The 22,187-nt window shown below is 38.1% G+C and overlaps 1 protein-coding gene across 2 annotated transcripts in view; it reads left to right on the forward strand.

Moving 5' to 3' along the window:
- SLIT1 (slit guidance ligand 1) overlaps nucleotides 1-22,187 on the forward strand; it is a 3,022,655-nt gene that overhangs the window by 2,743,945 nt on the left and 256,523 nt on the right. For both annotated transcript variants that reach the window (XM_044056244.1, XM_044056245.1), the window contains exon 30: nucleotides 21,526-21,619. In XM_044056244.1, coding sequence (XP_043912179.1) covers nucleotides 21,526-21,619 — 94 coding nt within the window. The remainder of the gene's footprint in view (nucleotides 1-21,525; nucleotides 21,620-22,187) is intronic.

Genomic DNA, 22,187 nt, shown 5'->3' on the forward strand with positions numbered 1-22,187 from the left:
ATTTTATAACACTGTGACATCTGGGTAAGAAAAAACATGCCAGATGCCTGGTTTTGTCAGATTTCTGGTATATAAGAATTCTTTTGATTGTATCTTTATTTACCACTGCATACCATATACCTAGCTGCTTAATAAACATGCCCTTACAGATACAGTCTTCAAGCAGTTTAACTTAAGTTTAGCTACTGGCTTTTTCCCTGGCGAGTGACACTGTGGCACACTGCAGTGGTGATGCCCCTCCTTAAGGGGTGGCCTTACAACCGACCAGGGTAATTACAGTCCTCAAAAAATACAATCAATGCCAAAATACAGAGTAAACCAGGCTGTTCAATCACTTCAGTTTAATCCAAGTGCATCTGGTACCTCGGACGTTTACCTTCTCAAAGGTGACATTTATACGGATTAGACTCAGCTGATTGACAATTAATTAAACAATTATTTAATAAACTTCAGTAGCATTTTAAATACTTTCTTGTATAAATAACTTCATACATAACATTTTTAAACTTCATATAACATATTTAATTATAGTTTAATTAACTGTCAATCAACTGGGTCCAGCCTGTATAAATGTGACATTTTGTTGGAGGTTTGATATCCTGAGAAGGTGAATGGCCGAGGTATCAGATTAAATTGAAGTAGTTGAACGACCTGGTTTACTGTGTATTTTGTTAATTACAGTCCTATCAGCCTTACAAGCCTCATCTTCAAAACCATGGGGTGAATTAAAACTAAACTCCTAAACTGTCAAGACTCTTGTTAGATTTGACCCCCAAAAGTTTGGTTTATGAAGGGTAGAACCTGTCTATTTAACCTGATAAACTTCTTCACAGGGGTTACAAAGGCTGTAGATAGCACCTATGCAGTACTATGGTGCATGTTGACAAGGCAAAAGTCTTCAACATTGTTCCCCATGCTGGCATCATACAAAAGATAACTGCCTTAAAAAAATCAACCCATATGTGGTAATATATAGCAAACTGGCTGAAAGAACCCACACAGTGTGAGTTACAGATACCTCATCAGAATGTATAAAAGTAACCAGTGGTATCCCTCAAGGCTTGGTACTAGGATATCACATTTTTGGTATTTACTTCTCAGTTCTCCAAGTGAACAGCCAAGCTCCTGTCTAACAAAGTTTGCAGATGACTGCAAACTGGAGGTTATTGTTAAGTCACCCTATGACATCCAAACTGTTCTGAATTAACTCTCACTAGTATCTTGGTGTACTAAAACTTATTTGAAGCTAAATGCTAAAAAGTGAAAGTATAAGCACTTTTTGTAGATGATCTCTCCCATCATCATACTGCATAGACAATACGCCACTACAAATTGAAAATTTTGTCAAGAACCTAGGTACTTGGGGTAAGCTTTCTCTCTCTTTTGACCATCACTTAAAAATGTTTGTCAGGAAATCCTTTATTTAGTCCATCCAATTGCCAAGGGAATATTATCATATTCTAATGAGGTAATCACTTCCATATACATTAAGCACCGATCAGAACAATTATCGAGTACAGTGCCCCCTTAGGGGTGTATCTCATAATCATATAAAACAATTAGCAAGACCCCAAAGGTTCCTAAGTAAAAGGATCACAGACCTAAAATCCCTGAGCTACCAAGATAGGCTGGAAGGTCTATCCCTTTATTCATTGCCATACAGAATTTTGAGGGGAAATATCTGTCTTACTGCACATTAAAGACCCATTTGACTTGGACCTTCGTTTCTCTGCAAGTCCAATGTCTACATCAACAGAAGAACCAGAGACTTAAATCTTCACCAAAAGATAAACACAGTACAGTATAAGGCAGTGCCTCCCAAACCTTTGGAGTAAACTTCCACAACATGTTAACCAGTTTTATTCACTGACTTTAACCATAAACTGGATGACTGAATTGGGTGTCCAAAAATTTACTCTGGATCTAACTGGTGTGGCACTCCTGGAGAAAGGAGGAGCTGCCTGAGGGATGGTACTGGCAAGGCATGAATGGTCATAAGACTTTTTGGCTTTGAATATCTGTGAATCTGAACTGTTTTATGGCTTACTGCCACAGCTTGTCAGGAAATTTCTGCCTACCCCCATAATAATCATGAACAGCATAAAGTGGGTTTAAGAGAATGAATGAATGAATAAATACTGCAACATGATTGCTACAAGGAAATCAGTCTAGCTCCAGTGAAAAGTACCTATGTAGAAAAGTAGTCTGCCTAAAAAGAGTTATTGGACGGGAAAGTCAAAGCCTATCCTAATACTCAATGGGTGAAAGACAATAAACGCACAGGTCTGCAGCAACATATGAAAATCAAACTTTATTTGCAGAACATACCCTTGAACTCTACAGGTCTCTGCAAAGTATACACATGAATGTAATGTCTTATAGTACCTGTATAAATTGCTGTCTTTACTGCTCATGATCACAGGTTATGGCTGAAACCAGTCAATACATCAGCCCGCTTACCTGGTAAATAAATTGTAATAAATAAGCAAATAAATAAACTGTCCAAAATTTTGCAGAACACCCCTGATTTTGCCTCTTATCTTTGCTCTATCCCTACTCTCTACATTCTAGAATTTCACAGAATATCCAGATGTTCTTCGTGTTTCACTGTTGCAATCACTACATTTGGGTAATCTGCTGGCAGGTTGCCCTCAGTCAGCCTGATTAACAAAGTCTTGGGTCCTGAATCGGTTGCTGTCCCTTCTTCCATGATGTCAGGTCATCAGGGGTATAAAACATGCATCCAACGCCATTACATCAGTCTTTCTTGCCGTGCGGTGCCCAAAGCAGAAGCAGTTCGCAAGTGCCGGTCGGACGACTCCTGAAATTTTCGTTTTTGTGTTTCAGAACCGAAGTCTTCAACTTAAAGCTAAGTACCCCGTTGGGGAAACTTTTTCTTGCTCCTTACCGATGTCAGTAAAAGTTAATAATTGCACTACTTGTGGAAAGCAAATACCTCACAAAGATTTTCATTCGTACTGTATTCCTTGCCTAGGCCCTGACTACGACGTACCTTGCTGTCGGTTTTGTGCTTTATTTAATCAGCGCTCTATCCGTCATCAGTACATTTTTGCTTCTAAGTATTTCAGTTCTTGGTTTAATTATCCAGAAATGTCATCGGTTAGGCATCCGACTACCGGGATTCTGAAAAAACACAAAGATAAAGACAGAGACAGGCCACCGAGGTCCAAAACTGCCGACGATGCTTCTCCTAAGCCAGTCGCCAGTTCTCCGGTACTCAGTGAGGCACTTTCGCAGCCCCTGATACCCGCTAATTCTGATTCGCAGGCCTCTACTGAGACCCATTCAGAGTCCGGTATGCCGCAAGATACTTCACCTATGGAACCCGCAGATGTCTCTACCTTGAATGGGTCTGGAGCCGCTGTGCAGTTACCGGCTTCTGAGGGTGTATTCAGGCCTACAGACTTGCATATTAAACAGACTCCACCATCATTATTAAGGTCTAAATCTCAATCTATGTCTAAAAAAGCCAATGGCCAGGCCACATGTTCAGGCCCCTATGCCTAAAAAACAAATGATCAAAATGGCTGAAGATTTAATTACTGTAATCAGGGGTAATCAACCCCTCCCCCCCCCAAGGCCTAGGGCTGAGTTTGATTATGAATCTTCTGATCAGATTTCTGTTTCTTCTGACTCTTCTAATGACCTGGATTTGTCCATACCTACTTTATGAGGATTCTGATGCAGAGGATTCCATTCCCTCTGCTTCCCCTCCTGAGGATTTTTCCTTCGGGGAAACTTTACATACCTTAAGGGAGCATTTCCACTGGGAAAGTCAGGAATTTTCTGATTCAAAAAAGAGGCTTATGAATTTCCTTCTTCTACCTCAGCAAAGGCCTTTGGCCATACCTCCTGTACTAGACATTGTTGATGATGTGTTTTCGGAATTCAGTATTGACCCCCAATTCTCTGCCTCTGGCTCCTAGTAAACCTGACAGATAATACATGGTTCCCGAGTCCCACAAGTTCCTTTTCAAAAATCCTGTTGCAAATCCAGACACCATTTCTCAATGGCCAAAGGGCATTAAGGCTTCTACTGCTAAAAATCCTACCCCTTCTGATAGAGACTCCAGGGCGCTGGATAGATAGGGTAAAGAAGGTTTATACTTCTGCAACCTTGGCAATCAGGGCTTTAAATTGCCAATTTCATATGTTAAAATATCAACAGCATACGATTGGACTGCTTAAACAGAAAATGTTGATTCCTGACTGTGTGGAAAATAAAGATTTACAGGATTTATTGCATTCTGCTGAACAAGTTGGAAAAATACTTTACAATGTGGTTTTGATTCTTTAGAGGCCTTGTGCAGAGCTGCTGTGACTGGGTCTGTGCTTAGAGGGCATGCTTGGCTTAAGGAGCAATCTTTGCCTGATCATGTTAAAGCAAAATTGTTGGATGCTCCTTTAAATCAGGACCGCCTGTTTGGCAATAAGGCTGAAGAAGTTCTAAAAAAGATGGAAGATAAAGCTAAAGCTATGCAAACTGTTAAAGATTTCTTACAAGTGCAACCTCCATGATTTAGTAGGCACTGGCCTACTAAGAATTGTTTTTTTCCAGCCCCTTCCAGATCCTCTCAAGCCAAACCCAGACACATCAAAAGCACCAGGTTTCAGTCCCAGGGGACTCTCAGATCTAAGCAATGGGGGGGCCTCCACTTCCAAAACTGGAAATAACAAGGCACCCCCCCCTATGGTAAACAGTCTCAGTGACTTCCTTTTAAAATTTCCAAACACTTACCTTTTAGCTGCCCCTTTGGGGGGAAAGCTGGCTTTTCATGCAAAGAACTGGGAACTTATAACCCAGGACAAATGGGTTTTAAATATAGTGTCCCAGGGATACAGATTTCATTTCCATACATTGCCAACAGAAAACGGGTGACCAGACCTGCCCCCAAATCAGTAGGCAGAGGCTCAAAAACAAGTACTTTCCCTCTTAAACATGGGGACTATTCAACCAGTACCAGAAGAGGAAAAGGGACAAGGTTTCTATTCCAGGCTTTTTCTGGTACCCAGAAAAGACAAATCATGGTGTCCAATTCTGGCCCTGTCTACTCTAAACACCTTCTGGACATTCCAAAATTCAAGATGTTGACTCTTCACCAGTTACTTCCTATGCTAGGCAAAGATTTAAAAGAAGCATACCTGCACATCCCAATCAGGGAATCTTCAGAAGATACCTACGCTTCAAAGCAGGCTACTTGCATGATCAGTTCTCTGCACTGCCGTTTGGCTTGTCTACTGTGCCCAGGGTATTCACAAAGTGCCTGGCTCCAGTTATTGCATTTTGCCTGCAAACAAATATCCAAATGTATCCATACCTGGACGATTGTCTAATTCAGGCAGAAAACCAGGGCATACTTCTAAATCATCTGACGTTTGTAAAAAGGGTTCTAACTTGTCTGGGGTACACCATAATGAAAAGAAATCACAACTGGTACCCTCTCAATGGATTAAATTCCTGGCTGCAAGCTTGAATACAACTGCCCAGATGGCTTTCCTCACGCCAGAGAAGCAAATTCAATTGGTAACTTACTTCAAACAAATGGCCACAAAAACCCTGCTATCTGCAAGACAAATACTGCAAGCCTTGGCTTCCTGCATTCTTCTAATTCCATATGCAAGACTGCATAGGAGAAAACTACAGTGGTACTTAAAAAGTCTATGGAATCAACATTGTCACAGCCTGGAAACAATGATTCCTATCATACCTTGCCTATGCCTGGAATTCCTATGGTGGGCAGAGGCCTGCCACCAAAACAAGGGACTGCCATTCACACTACCCCCTGCTGCCCAAACCCTAACTACAGATGCATCAGACTATGCATGGGGGGCTCACCTGGCAAGTAAGGTGCATTCAGGGCAAATGGAACCCAAATCAAATGCACCTACATATCAATCAAAAAGAAATATTAGCTGTACAGAATGCTCTAACAACCTTCAAGGACTACATTCCTCCAGGACAACTAATGGTAAAGACGGACAACACCACGGTTATGTGGTACATAAACAAGCAGGGGGGTACACATTCTTACCCCCTCTGCAGACTAGCAATGGCATTGTGGAACACTGCCTTGAGCTACCAAGTGCACCTACAAGCTCAATTCCTGCCAGGAAACTTAAATACACTGGCAGACGGACTAAGCAGAAATCTCATAGACCCATACGAGTGGAAACTGGAACCATGGATTTTCAACATGTTGACAAGCAAATGGGGGAGCCCAGACATAGATCTATTTGCCTCCCCCCAGAACTACCAGTTGGAGAAGTTTTGCACAAGGACTCCCCACAAAAAAGCCTGGAAAGTGGATGCTCTGTCCTTCAAATGGAAAAACCTATCAGTTTACACCTTTCCCCCTCTGCCTCTGCTCTCCAAAGTTCTACTAAAAGTCAAACAGGACAAACCAAGAATGATTTTGATTGCTCCAGACTGGCCACACCAACACTGGTACCCACTCCTGCGCAATGTGTCACAAATATCTCCATGGCTCCTGCCTCAGATCCCTTCCTTGCTGTCTCAGCAGGAGAACCAAATTCTGCAGCCTCAGCTTCCGACATTGAATCTTGCAGCCTGGCTAATCACTTAAATTCACCCTTATCATCCCTCAGCAAACCTGTGATGGATGTCATCTTGGAGGCGAGAAGACCTAGTACTAGAAAATCTTATGCTGACAAATGGAAAAGATTCTGTGCCTGGAACCAGTCTTTAGGGATGAGCACAGAAGCGCCCAATTTACCTCAGATATTGCAATACTTAACTGAGATGCTTCATAAGGGCCTGTCTTTTTCCTCTATTAAAATCCACACTTCAGCTTTTTCAGCTCACTATAACACAGAACCACCCCTCTTCTCTCATCCCCTGCTCAAGCAGTAACTCAGAGGGGCTAAGAACTTGAGAACACCCAGGAGAGCTCCTACCCCTGCCTGGAACCTTAACTTTGTTTTGGAAAAACTCACTCTACCTCCTTTCGAGCCAGCTGCTACTGCAGACTTAAAATTTCTTTCTTGGAAAACAGCCTTCCTTTTAGCAATCACTTCAGCTAGAAGGATTTCTGAATTACAGGCCCTTATGACAGTGGAGCCTTTCATCATCTTTCATGCGGACAGGGTATCTTTGAGGACCAATTCATCCTTCATGCCCAAGGTGGTTTCCAGTGTAGCTATTAATCAGTCCATTCATTTGCCAACCTTCTTCCCAATCCACAGAAGAAAGGAGAACGGATTCTGCATTCCTTGGATGTGCACAGACAACTTAGATTCTACTTGGACAGGACTAAATCTTGAAGAAAATCTGAACAATTGCTGGTAGCATTTGCTGCAGGGGCAGAGGGGAAGGCTATTTAAAAACAAACCATTTCTAAATGGATAAGCCATTGCATTAATTTCTGCTATAAGCACCATGGAAAACCTATTCCCCAGGGGATCAGATCTCACTCCACCAGGGTTACATCTACTTCTGCAGCCTTTCTCAGAAGTGTTCCTACCAGGGATATTCTAGAAGCTGCTACCTGGAGTTCTGTACATACTTTCACCAAGCATTATCATTTACCAATTTTCTCTAAATCCAGAGCTGGCTTTGCCACTGCTGTCTTGCAGAGCCTTATAGCTGGCCCTAATGCTGTATAATCTCCTCCTCCCAACCATAGCTTTGGGAATCTACCCAAATGTAAAGACTGCAACAGTGAAACCAAAAAGAACTTACACCATGGCGGGCAACTGCCAGCGTACAGGTACTTTTACTAATCATAAGAATGATAAAAGAGAAGGAATGGCGAAAGACACTTGCTTCAAAAGTTTTATTGACTCTAATTTTGATTTCACTGGAAAATGTAATATGCGAAATACACACGAACATACTGGCATTGGCGTGTCTAATTCTACAATGACTCTCAAAGAGAAAATATACGCTTTTGGCAAAAAACTTAAAATATGTAAGAGTTTGCAACTTGAGAATAGTTACATATTGAAATGTATAGATTCTAATATTGTCCCAATGGGATTACGTTTTTTTAAATATCCTGTAGGCATTGATTTAGACGAAACGATGAAGGAGTGTATGAAAATGTTTGATGGCTTTGGCATGTCTTTTATGCGTTTTATTTTGGAATGCAATGATAAAAAGATATGTATTGTATTGGAAGAACTTGATACACTGAATGAAGCTATCATTAGTGATGCACTATATGAAGAATATGACTACTGTTTAAATGCACAATACAATTGGGTCCAAAAAGAAGTTGACAAACAGTTTGAAAGAAAGTGTAGGAAATTCCAGCGCGACCTGGACCAATACAATAAAGGGCAAGCTTACAGGTGGGAGAAGGGTAGTTTTCAAAGAAGTAGGGCAATTAATAGTAATTTCAAAATTGGAAAGAAAGGTAACACATTTGACAAAAATGAAAGGGAATATACAGATGATGGTTTTTATGACAAGTGGGGAAACAAAGGTAATGTGTTAGATGGTAATGTTTTTTTAGGGAATCAGGGGGGAAGAAGAAGGCGTCAAAGCAGTTCAAACCAGTGGACAGAACACCACAATTACCAAAAAAGGACCAAGGGGGAAGGGCACACGAGATGATGGATATAAATGGGATAAGAAAGATGAATAATATTATTAGTGAATACCAACAGTTCTACATATACAATTACACCCAATATGAGATAAGGAAAGAACATTTCACCCTGTTTAGTAAAGGGATGAAATATGTGCCTGTCAAGAAATTTAAAATAGAAGATTATATTATTGATTTAAAGAAATTTTTAAGAAAAATCAATCTGGCTGTGATATATCAGAATGAGAATGTAAAGAGAGGGAATGGTTGTGAATTTAAGAAAAAAAGTATCTATACGCCCCCCCTACATGCAACCCTTGGATTATTTGAGAAAATGGTAATAGATGAGTTATACGCATACAATATTAAAGTTAATGGTACTAGAGTCAAATATAATTTGAATAAACAAGAAGCCAGTGTATTGAAGGAATTACAAAATGAGAAATCGATAAGAATAATGAAACCTGACAAAGGGGGAGGGGTGGTTTTGTATGAACAGGAAGTATATAAAAATAAGATTTATGAGATCTTATTAAAATCTGGTCACTATACCATTTAATCCAGGAACGAAGTAAACATAGGTTACAATAAGATTAACTTGTTTTTGGAAGACTTATTGGTAGATGAAAGGATTAGTGGAGATTTATATAAGTTTTTGAAAACAGATTTTCCTATTATAAGTACGATAGTGGGCATCCCTAAGATCCACAAAAATATGGTGGACCCCCCTTTTAGACCCATCATTTCGGGCAACAGGTCTAAAACCTTCAATTTTGGAAAGGTAGTGGATGGATGGTTGAAACCTTTGTATAAATCTATAAAGCATATTATCATAGACTCCTGGGATTTTTTGGGTAGGCTAAATAATGACATGCTATCACCAGGGGCTTTACTAGTAACTATTGATGTAATAGATTTATTTTCGAACATTCCACAGGAGGAAGGATTGGTTAAGTTAGAAAATTGTATGCGGAAACTAAGTAATTTTACATGGGACAAAACACAACTAATTGTGGAATTTATGGAATTGATACTCAAATACAATTATATAATGTTTGAAGGTGAATATTATGTGCAAACAAAAGGGGTAGCAATGGGGGCCGCTTGTGCCCCCATTTTTGCTAACATATACCTGTATGAATGGGAAGTAGAAAATATATTCACCACAGAATGGTATAATAAGATAACATGTTACTACAGGTTTTTGGATGACATTTTCCTGATTTGGAAAGGTGATAGGGATGAGTTGGAAGAATTCATAGCCTACCTAAACTCTAGGAACAATGACCTTAAATTTACGTTCAGTGTGGACTCACATTCTATGCCCTATTTAGACACACTAATCATGGTGGAGAATGGGAAATTGAAATCTAAAATATATAGGAAAGAAAGTTTCAGCAATGGATACTTGGAATACACCAGTTCACACCCTATTACACAGAAAAAAAGTATAATCAAGGGGCAATGTATTAGAGCTGCAGGATGACATCTGAGTATGAAGACCTGGTTATTGAGTTACAGGGGATAGAGAACATGTTCATACAAAGGGGATATCCCAAATGGATGGTTGAAGACACAACAAGGTATGTGATGAACGAATGGGGCAGAAAATACATACCATTGTTGGGGAAAGGACCCCTAATTAAAGTAAGCAACTCTGAAAAACTAAAGGTTGATGCACCCTTGGATTATACTAGAGCATGTATATTCCAATATACACCATGGACTAATAACGTAAAAGAAATAATTTTCAAATACTGGAACATATTAAAAATGGATAAGCAGATAGGGGGCATAGTGGGACCCACACCTAGATTTGTGTCAAGGAATGGGGGTAATTTGAAATTGGAGTTAGAAAAGAAAACAGATTATAAGATAGATTCAGAGGACAGGAAAGGAACAACTAGATGTGGGACATGTAAACAGTGTAGGTACATCTTTCCAGCAACTAGTACGAAACTTGAAGATAGACTAGGGACTTTGATAAAATTCAGGAAGGGCAATTGTAGAACTTCCCACCTAGTGTATCTTGCCAAATGCTCCAAGTGTCCTAGTTATTATATAGGGAAGACAGATAGAACTTTGAGGGAGAGAATTTATGACCATTACTATTGTATCAAGAAAAAGGACACTAAAAATGCCTTATGGAGGCACTTGGAAGAAAGTAAGGACTGTAACATGTTCCACTTTGGTATTGTGGATATAGCCAAAGTGAATCCTAGGGGGGGAAACATTAAAACGAAATTAGGGGAGTTGGAAACCAGATGGCAAGTGAAATTAGATGCATCCACCCCGCCTGGACTAAATGATCATATTTCTATAAAACCCATTCTTGCAAATATGGGGTAGCATGAAATATGAGGGCAGTAGTGTTTCAATTCATAAGGACCAACACTGGTGTACAGAATTGCATTTTTTAATTATAAGGGGAAATGTAAATGACTATATGTGGACAGTACAGCCCAACATGTAATGTTTTAATGAATTTTAAAAGTTAATTTTTATAAAAAAGCACTTTAACAAAAGGCACACTGGCACTTTAAAACAATGTACAACCTTAACATTTAATTAATTAATTAAATAATTGGAAATGTATGTAGTATATAAAGTTAATGGACAAGAGGTGACTTAGTTCTGAGGAAGTCTAAGTATTTTAGATGAAAGCGCTTAACTCATGTTTGAAGTTTATGTTTAAATAAAGAAGTGTTTTTACTACAGTTTTTGGAGTGCCAGTACTTCGAATCTGAGCCTAAGGGAACAGATTTTGGTATATTTTTATCGAGTGGACTGTTACCTTTGACATTTCATTTAAACAGTGAAACATGAAGAGCATAGTACAGTTGTGTACACTTACCATAAATGTAGATGCTTGAGTGTATTCACTGTTGCAGTCCTGGTTACCCTCCCTCCAGCCCCCTACTTTTCTCTGGCTATACCTCTACCTTCTTTTACTATGCTTAAAAGCCTTTTTGGTGTATTTGCTTTTGGTTGGAGGTATATTTTTGTGTTTTAATTTTATTTGCTCCCCATTAGGGGTGCACCTGACATCTGGGGCAAGAAAAACTGATGTAATGGTGTCGGATGCATGTTTTATACCCCTGACAACTTGATGTCATGAAAGAAGGGACAGCAGCTGATGCTGGCCCCAAGATTTTGTTAATCAGGCCCACTGAGGGCAACCTGCCAGCAGATTACCCAAATGTAATGACTGCAACAGTGAATACACTCAAATATCTACATTTATGGCAAGTGCACACAACTGTACTATTACTGCCTCATATTTTTGGTCTATTCCTCATAACATTTGTGGTTTCTGGCAAACCTTTGATGGCTGTATTCACTAAATAAGTCTTTTAAGTCTGAAACTTCATATCTTTCAGAATATGCATGCCAATATAAAACCTGTTATTCTTGCAGCTTTCTATATTTATAAGATAAATATTTTAACTCAGTCCCTGATTTTGGCCCTTTAACCTCCATTATTTTTGGCTTTGTCCAGAATTTTTAAGTAAAAGAATAGAGATATGCTGAGGATTATAGTCAGTCATTAATGCCAGACATTAAAGTTTCATATTACTCTTGCTAAGAAAATGCATGTTGATGCAGAACCTGCTCATTTAAAATTTTAAATTAATTAATATTTAAAAATTGTCACTGGTTTTGAACTCTTCATTCCCAGTGTTATTTTTGGCTTTGTCTAAAATTCTTGAGGAAAAGGTAATCAGTATGCTTCAAACACACTCACACAGGCATTTCAGTGGTTACTGCAAGCTCAGGCAGCTGGAAGATGATGATTTATTACTCAAATCATCTTTTTCCATCTGCTTGAGCTTGCTGTTATTTCAAACACCAGTGCAAATGTTTCCATGTAATCACTATGCTGGCAGCAGTTTCAGGACACACTGGGCAACTGTTGAAAGTGGGGGAGCTCTCATCCACCCTCAACCTATGGCTCTGGCACTCAAGCCGGGCAATGTACCATAGCTCAGAGTCCCTTCCACTACCTGTCTGTAGGTGTGACGGACCAATCACCTGGCAGTACAGAGACTGCCTTACAGACTGGACCCATTCAGTTTTTGTCGGCTGAGTGAGAAGAGAAGATGGAAACACACACTTTGCGAAAAAACACTGTTCCAAACCCCCACAACAATACAGGTAGCACAGCAGCGCTCACTGGCAACCCAAACACCAAACTATGTACATCCAAAAATGGGGATGGTGGGAGGGCAGTGTAAGCAAAGCAGTGTGTGCTACAAATATTTATATATACAGTTAAGTAGAACTTTCACAACTGTATTATGTTCAAAAAAACACACTGCCTTACTCATATGCAGGTAGATTCCCAGCACTGCTGTATTAGCTCTTCCACACCACACACTTGCCTGCACACTCACACCTGTGTCCAATCCACCTAGTGCATGATTTTGGAATGTGGAAGAAACCGGAGCACCCAGAGGAAACTGACTCGAAAACAGGGAGGATATGCAGACTCCACACAGACAGCACCGAGACTCAAACCAGGGAACCTCTTGCTGAGTTTTGCACTGATGACGTCAGTGGGCAAAACCGGTTTGCACTACATATATTTTTAAACATGGTGGTTCTTGTTTCAGCCAGACTGCTATTTAATTAAAATATCATGTACTAAAAAGTCTGCCTTGGGGGATTTATATTGCACTTTTTTTTTTTTGGTCAAGAAAGCATAATGCTGGTTTTCGTTTTTTGTGAATTTTATATCTATCTCTATAGATGTATATATATGTATATATATATATATATATATATATATATATATATATATATATATATACGTACACACACACACATACATATATATGCACATATATATATATATATATATATATATATATATATATATATAGTTTGATATATATATATATATATATATATATTTACAGAAACAAACTCTAGTACCGAGGAGATATTTTTCCCATTTTTGCACATTGGATCGGGGTGTCACATCAACCACACACTCACATGAACACACACAGAGGTGTGTTCTACAAATATTTATTGATCAAGTTATGTAGGACTTCTGCAACTGTACTATGTTCAACAAACACACTGCCTTACTGACAATCAGGTAGATTCCCGTACATTTTTCACTGTTATAAAGCTTTTATTTATTGTTTCTCTGCATTTATGTACCGTTTTATACTGTTTTAACTATATTTTTCATTGCTAGATACTGTTTCATTACTCTGATTGCATGTTTACTGAATTACTTAACTGTAAACTGCTTTTTCATACTGAGAGTTGTATTTTCTGTTTGTAAGTGCTCTATCCGAGCTTTTCTGTGCATTTTTGATTTTTTGAGGTTTCTGTGTTCTACAGCTAGGAACTATAATAGTGTGCATTACTATAATTGTCTGTTTACAGTTAAAAGCATTCTCTAGAGTCTGCTTGCTCCTTGATCTGTTTACAACTTTCATTTAGTGGCTACAGCTGGGAAGTGTAATAGTGTGCATTACTATAACTGCATTTTTATTTAATTACTAAATTGTAAACTGCTTTTTCATACTGAGACTTGTATTTTCGCTTTGTGGGTGTTCTTTCTATGCTTCTAAAGTGAGGATTCTGTGTTCTGCTCAGGTGGCATAATCTTGATAGAGGCCTGTTGTCTAGGCTGGTAGTTTTGTTTGAGTTTCCTGTGTTTCTGGCAGCCATTTTCTGCTGATTGTCTTCATTATTATTGAGAGTAACAAGGCATCCTGACCTTTTGTAGTACGAGTGATTAGGTAATAGCAGGGGTTGAGTAGTAATTTGATCTTTCAACTCTTCCATTCTTACTGGTATATAAACCCTGTGTCTTGAAAAGGTTGTGCTTGTATTGCTCAGGCTGTGGATTGTATTTCATTACTGAAACTAAGTGGAAATTCCTTAAGATTCCAAGAGCAGGATAAGTTATTTCTTACACTTATTTCATTAAACTGCACTTCTGAAATGCTTATAATTATGCTATACAGTTGATCTACCACATTTTGCACTGTTTTAAAACTTTTTTATTGTTTTTCTGCATTTATGTACTGTTTTAACTGTAGTTTTCATTGCTAGATACTGTTTCATTACTCTAATTGCATTTTTACTGAATTACTTAACTATAAACTGCTTTATCCTACTGAGATTTGTATTTTCTATTTGTGAGTGCTCTATCCGAGCTTTTCTGTGCATTTTTGATTTTTTGAGATTTCTGTGTTCTACGGCTGGGAACTGTAATAGTGTGCATTACTATAATTGGCTGTTTACAGTTAAAATCATTCTCTAGAGTCTGCTTGCTCCTTGATCTGTTTACAACTTTCATTTAGTGGCTAGATCTAGGACCTGTAATAGTGTGCATTACTATAATTGCATTTTTATTTAATTACTAAATAATAAACTGTTTTTTTATACTGAGACTTGTATTTTCTCTTTGTGGGTGTTCTTTCTATGCTTTTAAAGTGAGGTGTCTGTGTTCTGCTCAGGTGGCATAATCTTGATAGAGGCCTGTTGTCTAGGATGGTAGTTTTGTTTGAGTTTCCTGTGTTTCTGGCAGCCATTTTCTGCTAATTGTCTTCATTATTATTGAGAGTAACAAGGCCTCCTGACCTTCTGTAATACGAGTGATTGGGTAATAGCAGGGGCTGAGTAGTAATTTGATCTTCCAACTCTTCCATTCTTACTGGTATATAAACCCTGTGCCTTGAAAAGGTTGTGCTTGTATTGCTCAAGCTGTGGATTGTATTTCATTACTGAAACTAAGTGGAAATTCCTTAAGATTCCAAGAGCAGGGAAAGTTATTTCTTACACTTATTTCACTGAACTGCACTTCTGAAATGCATATAATTGCGCTATACAGTTGATCTACTACATTTTGTACTGTTTTAAAGCTTTTTTATTGTTTCAATGTATTTATGTACTGTTTTATACTGTTTTAATTGTATTTTTCATTGCTAGATACTGTTTCATTACTCTAATTGCATGTTTACTGAATTACTTAACTGTAAACTGTTTTTTCATACTGAGAGTTGTACTTTCTGTTTCTGAGTGCTCTATCCAAGCTTTTCTGTGCATTTTTGATTTTTTGAGGTTTCTGTGTTCTACAGCTAGGAAGTGTAATAGTGTGCATTACTATAATTGTCTGTTTACAGTTAAAAGCATTCTCTACAGTCTGCTTGCTCCTTGATCTGTTTTAAAACTTTCATTTAGTGGCTACAGCTAGGAACTGTGATTTTTCCCACCCACCCTGCCTAGTGCTGTGGTGTTCTTATACTTGGTGGCTTTGCAGTTGCCCACCCATACTGTATATTTGATCTGTGACACTCCTCACAGTCTAGTGTCATTAGTTCATTCAATCTAATAGAGAACATTAGTGAAGGCCAACCCACTCAGATTCTTAACGTTGAATTAACTTCTGTTCCAGCTTTCTCCATTTCCACTTTTACGGAAAAAAAAAATTTAAACTTGCTTCCCCCTTTCCTGTGGCAGGTCTTGTCCAGATACGGATTTGCAGTTTCCAGGACTGTTTGGGAGCTCCTGAGCCCCCCCCCCCCCCCACCCCACTTAACTAGGGTTAAACTATTCCTGGAACCATAACGTCTGCTCTTCAAATTTTCCCTTGCAACTAGCCAGCTTTTTAGTTTTAGCACTCAAATCTGTCTCTTTGAGCTCAGCACTTGTTCAGAACTCATTGTAAGCACTAAATAACTTACAAATTACTACTGCACTCAACTTTCCTCACTTGTCTAGAGGAAAACAGTTTTTAGTACTCAATAAATAAGCACCTATTTAGGCATGTCTAAAGGTCAGCTCCCGGTGTTTTCTCCTGTCTACCTGATGAATCTGGGCATCTTGGGACAATGCAGCAATTGCCTCATGTACACAGACAACCCTCTCCTCCTACCACCCAATACTATGACCTGTGAGAGATGCACTTATATAGCCAAACTGGAAGCAAAGCTGTCTTCACCGAAGACTGGACTAGACAGTCAAGAGGCAAAGGTAAATATTTTCCCTGCACCACACTCATCACATAGTCCCTCAAAACCTATACCACCAAAAACACACACAGAAGCACAAAACACACACCTACATTCATGGAGGCTCTCAGTAAAACTCTGCCCAAACAACAGAGACCTCCAAAGCAGAAATGCAAGCCACCTCCACCCAACACAACCCAAATGACACATAGCCCACATACTCAGTGTGCCACTCAACTACAGCCCATAAGGCATAACGTACCCAACACTCTAGTCATAGGTGACTCTACAGTTAGGCGCAATGATGTTCCACTCAAACCTAGGGCTGTTGGATATGCTTTACTTAAAGAAATCCCAATCCCTCTGAGCTACACACTCTAGGGACCTAAACCTTGTCACCACAATAAACAGAACATGCTGGAGGGATAGATTCCTGTCCTAGAGACTTCCCATACTCTGGAACAGACTACCTATCTATGCCAAACAGAGCTCCTCATTAGCACTCTTCAAGAAAAATCTTCATGATTGGATGGGTAATAGGAAATTTACCCCGGGGAATCACTTTTGTGGTTCTGCTTGACAGGGGCACATGAAAATAATTTTCTTGGGTGGCGAAAGCCAGGGTACCTTTTTGGCTAGGCATGTATATGCCCTAGGGCCAATAGCTTAGTACCTACCTATGAACCTATATGTATATATATATATATATATATATATATATATATATATATATATATATATTTATATATATATATATATTTATATATATATATATATATATAGATAAATGTAGATATATATAGGTAAATAGATATAGATGTAGATATACTGACATTCAGGTAGATTCCCATATATTATATATATATATATATATATATATATATATATATATATATATATATATACACACACACACACACACACAGACACATATATATATTATGAGTATTTTTCTGAACACAGATGTAAGCATTTGTATCATAATTTAAATGCGAATGAAAGATGTTCCCTTACAACCTTACAACAAGATCCTAATTTAGTGTTTAAGCCAGCGGATAAGGGGGGAGGTGTGGTGTTAATGGATGTTACTTTATATACTGAGTTAATGTTAAATATGCTTAATGATGCAACTGTTTACAAGTCTATAGATTATAATGAACTGGTGAATACCATAAGAAAGGTTCATGACACTTTGTACGACCTTCTTATGTGCAGACAAATATCTAAGGAACTTTATGAATATTTTTTATTAGAATTTCCATTAACTCCCCTTATTAAGGGCCTTCCAAAAGTGCACAAGGGTGTTCCCCCCCCCCCATTAAGCCCCATAGTAGCAGGTGAAAAATGGGTAACTGAAAATATTTCTCGTTTCTTAGAATCAAGACTAGGACCACTGGCCAGAAGTATACCCACCATTTTGAAAGATACTTACCAACTGCTAAATGACCTGCAAGTTTTAACTGAAGGAAATAGAAAAACTCTTCGATCATCTATTGTATTTGCATCCCTTGATGTTAAGAATTTATTTACAACAATCCCCAATGAATATGGGATTGAGGCCATCAGGGAATTACTACACAAAAATGGAACTCTTGACAATGATTCTCAGATATTTATCTGTGCCTTATTAGATATGGTATTGAACAATAACATCTTTTTGTTTCAAGATACCTTATACGCACAGACATGGGGGGTAGCCATGGGCATCCCCTGTGCAAATTCATATGCGAATCTGGTTATGTACCAATGGGAATGTAGGTTCTTATTTAATAGTGTGTTCTTCCAGCATATGTTACTGTATAGACATTTTGTAGATGACATACTAATTGTATGGAATGGGGGCCATGATTTGTTAGGAAAACTGATCCCACATTTAGAATCTACAACAAATTTTTTGAGATTTACAATTGAGACATCCCCATATAAGATAGATTTTTTGGACATTACCATCTTCAAGGATAAAGATGGTTTGATTTCCACTACCTTATACAGAAAACCCTGCTGGAGAAATGCAATACTACACTTCAATAGTATGCATCCACGTCATATATTTCCAAACATTGTTAAGAGCCAGTTCTCAAGAATGTCAAATTTGTGTAGCAATGCTACAGATAGAAATATACAATTAAATGTAATGGACAAGTTATTTGGTGACAGGGGTTACCCTATACCACTGATAGATGAAGTGAAATATTTTTTATTGAATCCGAAAATTTCTAATTTAAATCATCTAAATGATTTTCGGATTGTAACAATGGAACATAAAAGAGCTAAGTTTACATTTAAAGTTCATTCTAATGATACTAAGGTGGTGTTTACAACCAGATACACTAATGATATTAGATATATTACTAATATCATTAGGAAGAACTGGAATTTATTACTTCTGGACCCACAGATTGCTGAAGTAGTGGGCAAAATGCCTAGTTTTAGATATAGAAACAGTAAAAGTTTGAAGAGACTATTATGCTCTGAAAAGATGACTACATATACTACTGGTAACAGGAAAATGTTAAAATATGGCACGTTTCCGTGTAACAGGTGCAACATGTGTAAATTTATCACCAATGATCAACAGTTTGTTGTGCCCTACTCAGATTATGTGTTTACACCCAACTTTTATGCTACATGTGAAACTACGAATTTAGTATATTTGGCTACCTGTGTTGCATGTAGGGCATATTATGTAGGTTTAACATCTAGAAGACTGAAAGATCGTATATATAATCATAGTTATGACATAAGGAAAATGAACCTAACAAATGCTTTAGCCAAGCATAAAACTATGTACCCAGATCATGCTTTTAAATTTAGGGTTTTGCAGATAGCAAACCATAATAAACGAGGGGGCAATGATTTGAGTTATCTAGAAATGCTAGAATTGAACTGGATTTTAAGACTGAGAGCCCATATTGAACCAGGGCTCAATCAGTCTGTTAGCATAAAACCTATGTTGACCAGACATAGGTAAATATTAAATATTAAATATTTGATATTTTACATATGTAACAAGTAGGCTTTGGGCCTATGTTATGTATTATTATTTACAATTTATAGATATGGACACAATTTTAGTCTTTTAGCCTTTTTTAGCCTCAGCTTTATATGATTTTACATGCTTACATTTCTGTATTTATATTTAGCAGGGCTGTTATTGTCTTATAGGAGTTTGTTGAGTATATAATCTGAATAGTTTTTTATTTTATTATATGTTCTAAAGTTGTGATTGTGACTTAATTTAATTTTATGTTTTGAATTTGCAAAATTTGCTTCACTTTAAAATGACTTACCTAGCTGACCAGTTAATTGATTGATTAAATAATTGGATTAATTGATTGATTGATGTATCAATTAACTTGACTGAGTATAAATAACTGCTAGAGTGAAGTGATTTTATAAACCTGAGGAAGCATACTTGGATGTACGTGAAAGCGCTTGCTTTTATCGAAATAAATCCAGATTTTATCCTGTTTTTCATCGTGGTGGCCTCTACTTTTGTTGCTGTTTTGTGAATACTATTTGTTCTTTCTAGTGGAGGCCTTTGGATGGTAGTTTTCCTATTGCTTCTATATATATATATATATATATATATATACATATACACACACACACACACACAGCTACAATATATATGTAAATCCATCCATAACCCCTGTTTTCCATTTTTGCACATGGGGTCAGGGCGTCACTTCAACAATGGCAGTCATCTAGAGTCAAGGTTTGCACCTCCGGGTGGCTGCCCTGCCGCATTAGTTCTTCCACACCACACACTCACATACACACCCACACCTATGGCCAATTTAGAGTGTCCAGTCCAACTATTTCATGTCACTGGAATGTGGGAGGAAACCGGAGCACCCGGTGGAAACTCACGTGAACACACAGAGGACATGCAGACTTCACACAGAAGGTACCTCAACTGAGAATCGAACTGGGGATCCTCTTGCTGTCAGGTGACAACACTATCCACAATACCACAGATTGTATGTGCATAGATAGATAGATAGATAGATAGATAGATAGATAGATAGATATGTGTGTGTGTGTGTGTATAGATAGATAAATAGATTTATAGATATACACATATGTAGGCAGTATTATGAAACCTGCAGCAACCACTGGGTATAACAAATCCAATATTAAAAACAAAGAAATAATTTCAATTTTGAACTACACAAATAACTAAACATTCCACTGAAAATGTAACACAAAATTCACAGATGTAAAGCCCCCCTCCCCAAGCAGGGACAGTTATCTCAATCAATTCTGAAATAACTGCACTTCAGGCAATACAAAGATTCCACTTTACAATGACCTGCATTGACCAGTGTGTGTTTTCAATTAGTTGTATGTTACCACACAATTCATGCAGCAGTTGCCTGACCCTGTCAGCATTATCTGCTTATGTCTGGAAGTTACCTACCCAGCCTCATTATTTCCTTTTTATGTTGTCCTTCCGCAGAAATGTAGTGCCTGCTTTTCTTGGCAGCTTAGTGCACAGGATTAAGACTTTTAGCTGTTAATGAGCTTCACCCTTTATTCCTGATTTTAATTTTCTCAGTCTTCAGTTGCTTTTGATGCTGAGCAAGTTACTCAAGTAGAGTGTCCACTGGGTGCCCATGAAAAGAGACGTGTGCAGGGCTTGATTTCATTATTGACAAATGAAACTGCATATGAGCTGATTGGGTTTAGAAGATGCTGTTAATGATGTTATGCCTGTTCTGCTCATTAAACCTCATAACTTGCACTTGCCATAGCTCACACCAAAAGTTACTGTGCTGAGAATGTTAGCAATATTTTCAAGTCTACCTCACACAAAAATACCCATTGATCTGTCTAACTTTCTTTACAGGTTCAGCAGTGTAGTATTATCATAGCAGAGCATTACATTGCATGGATGATGAGGTCTATAAAATATAGATTTTTCTTAAGCTTATTCCCAAGACTGTTTTCTTTCTCTTTTCTTTTTAACTGTGCAGGTGAGTTCTGTGAAGATTTGGTGGACCTCTGTTCTTCAGAACTAAATCCTTGCCAATATGACTCAAAATGTGTCACCACAGAAGAAGGCCCAAAGTGAGTAAATTGATAAGTTTTGGATACAAATATACAGTTAAGGACTTATAGACTGTTGTTTATATTGGGGGTAGAGGAAAGATGTTTAGGTATACAGGCATTAATCAGCTGGCATAGGCAAATCACAGAAGAGTGGGATGTAGAAGTGCACTGATGCTAGCAGTACATTTCCGGAACTCAGGATTTTGCTAATTAACCTTCTCTCTTTAAGGATGTCATACAGTGTTTTCTGGTAGTATCTTTGTTTCATTGTTATAGATAATCAACAAAACTGTCCTGTAGCTCCTAATCACTTAGATGGCTTACTGCTAATTCAGAGGCATCAACTGTCACCATCTGTTTGCACTTTTTTAATCAAGGTTACTGACAGTCTTTTGAAGGCCTGTTGGAAGATTATTTCCCTTCTCTGCCAGAAAGATGTTTAGAGAATCAGTGACACTAAGTGACTTTTTGGTTTGTGAGGGTGAGCTTGCTGTAATGCAACAGAAGCAGCATCACACACCTGCCAGACACATTATCCTGCACTGCTAGCAGTAGGTTGTTCTCTGAAAAATTAAAAATGTACCTT

The sequence above is a fragment of the Protopterus annectens genome, chromosome 14.part0 (genome assembly GCF_019279795.1).
Source record: "Protopterus annectens isolate FY-2018-M chromosome 14.part0, PAN1.0, whole genome shotgun sequence".
NCBI classification, from domain to species: domain Eukaryota; kingdom Metazoa; phylum Chordata; order Ceratodontiformes; family Protopteridae; genus Protopterus; species Protopterus annectens.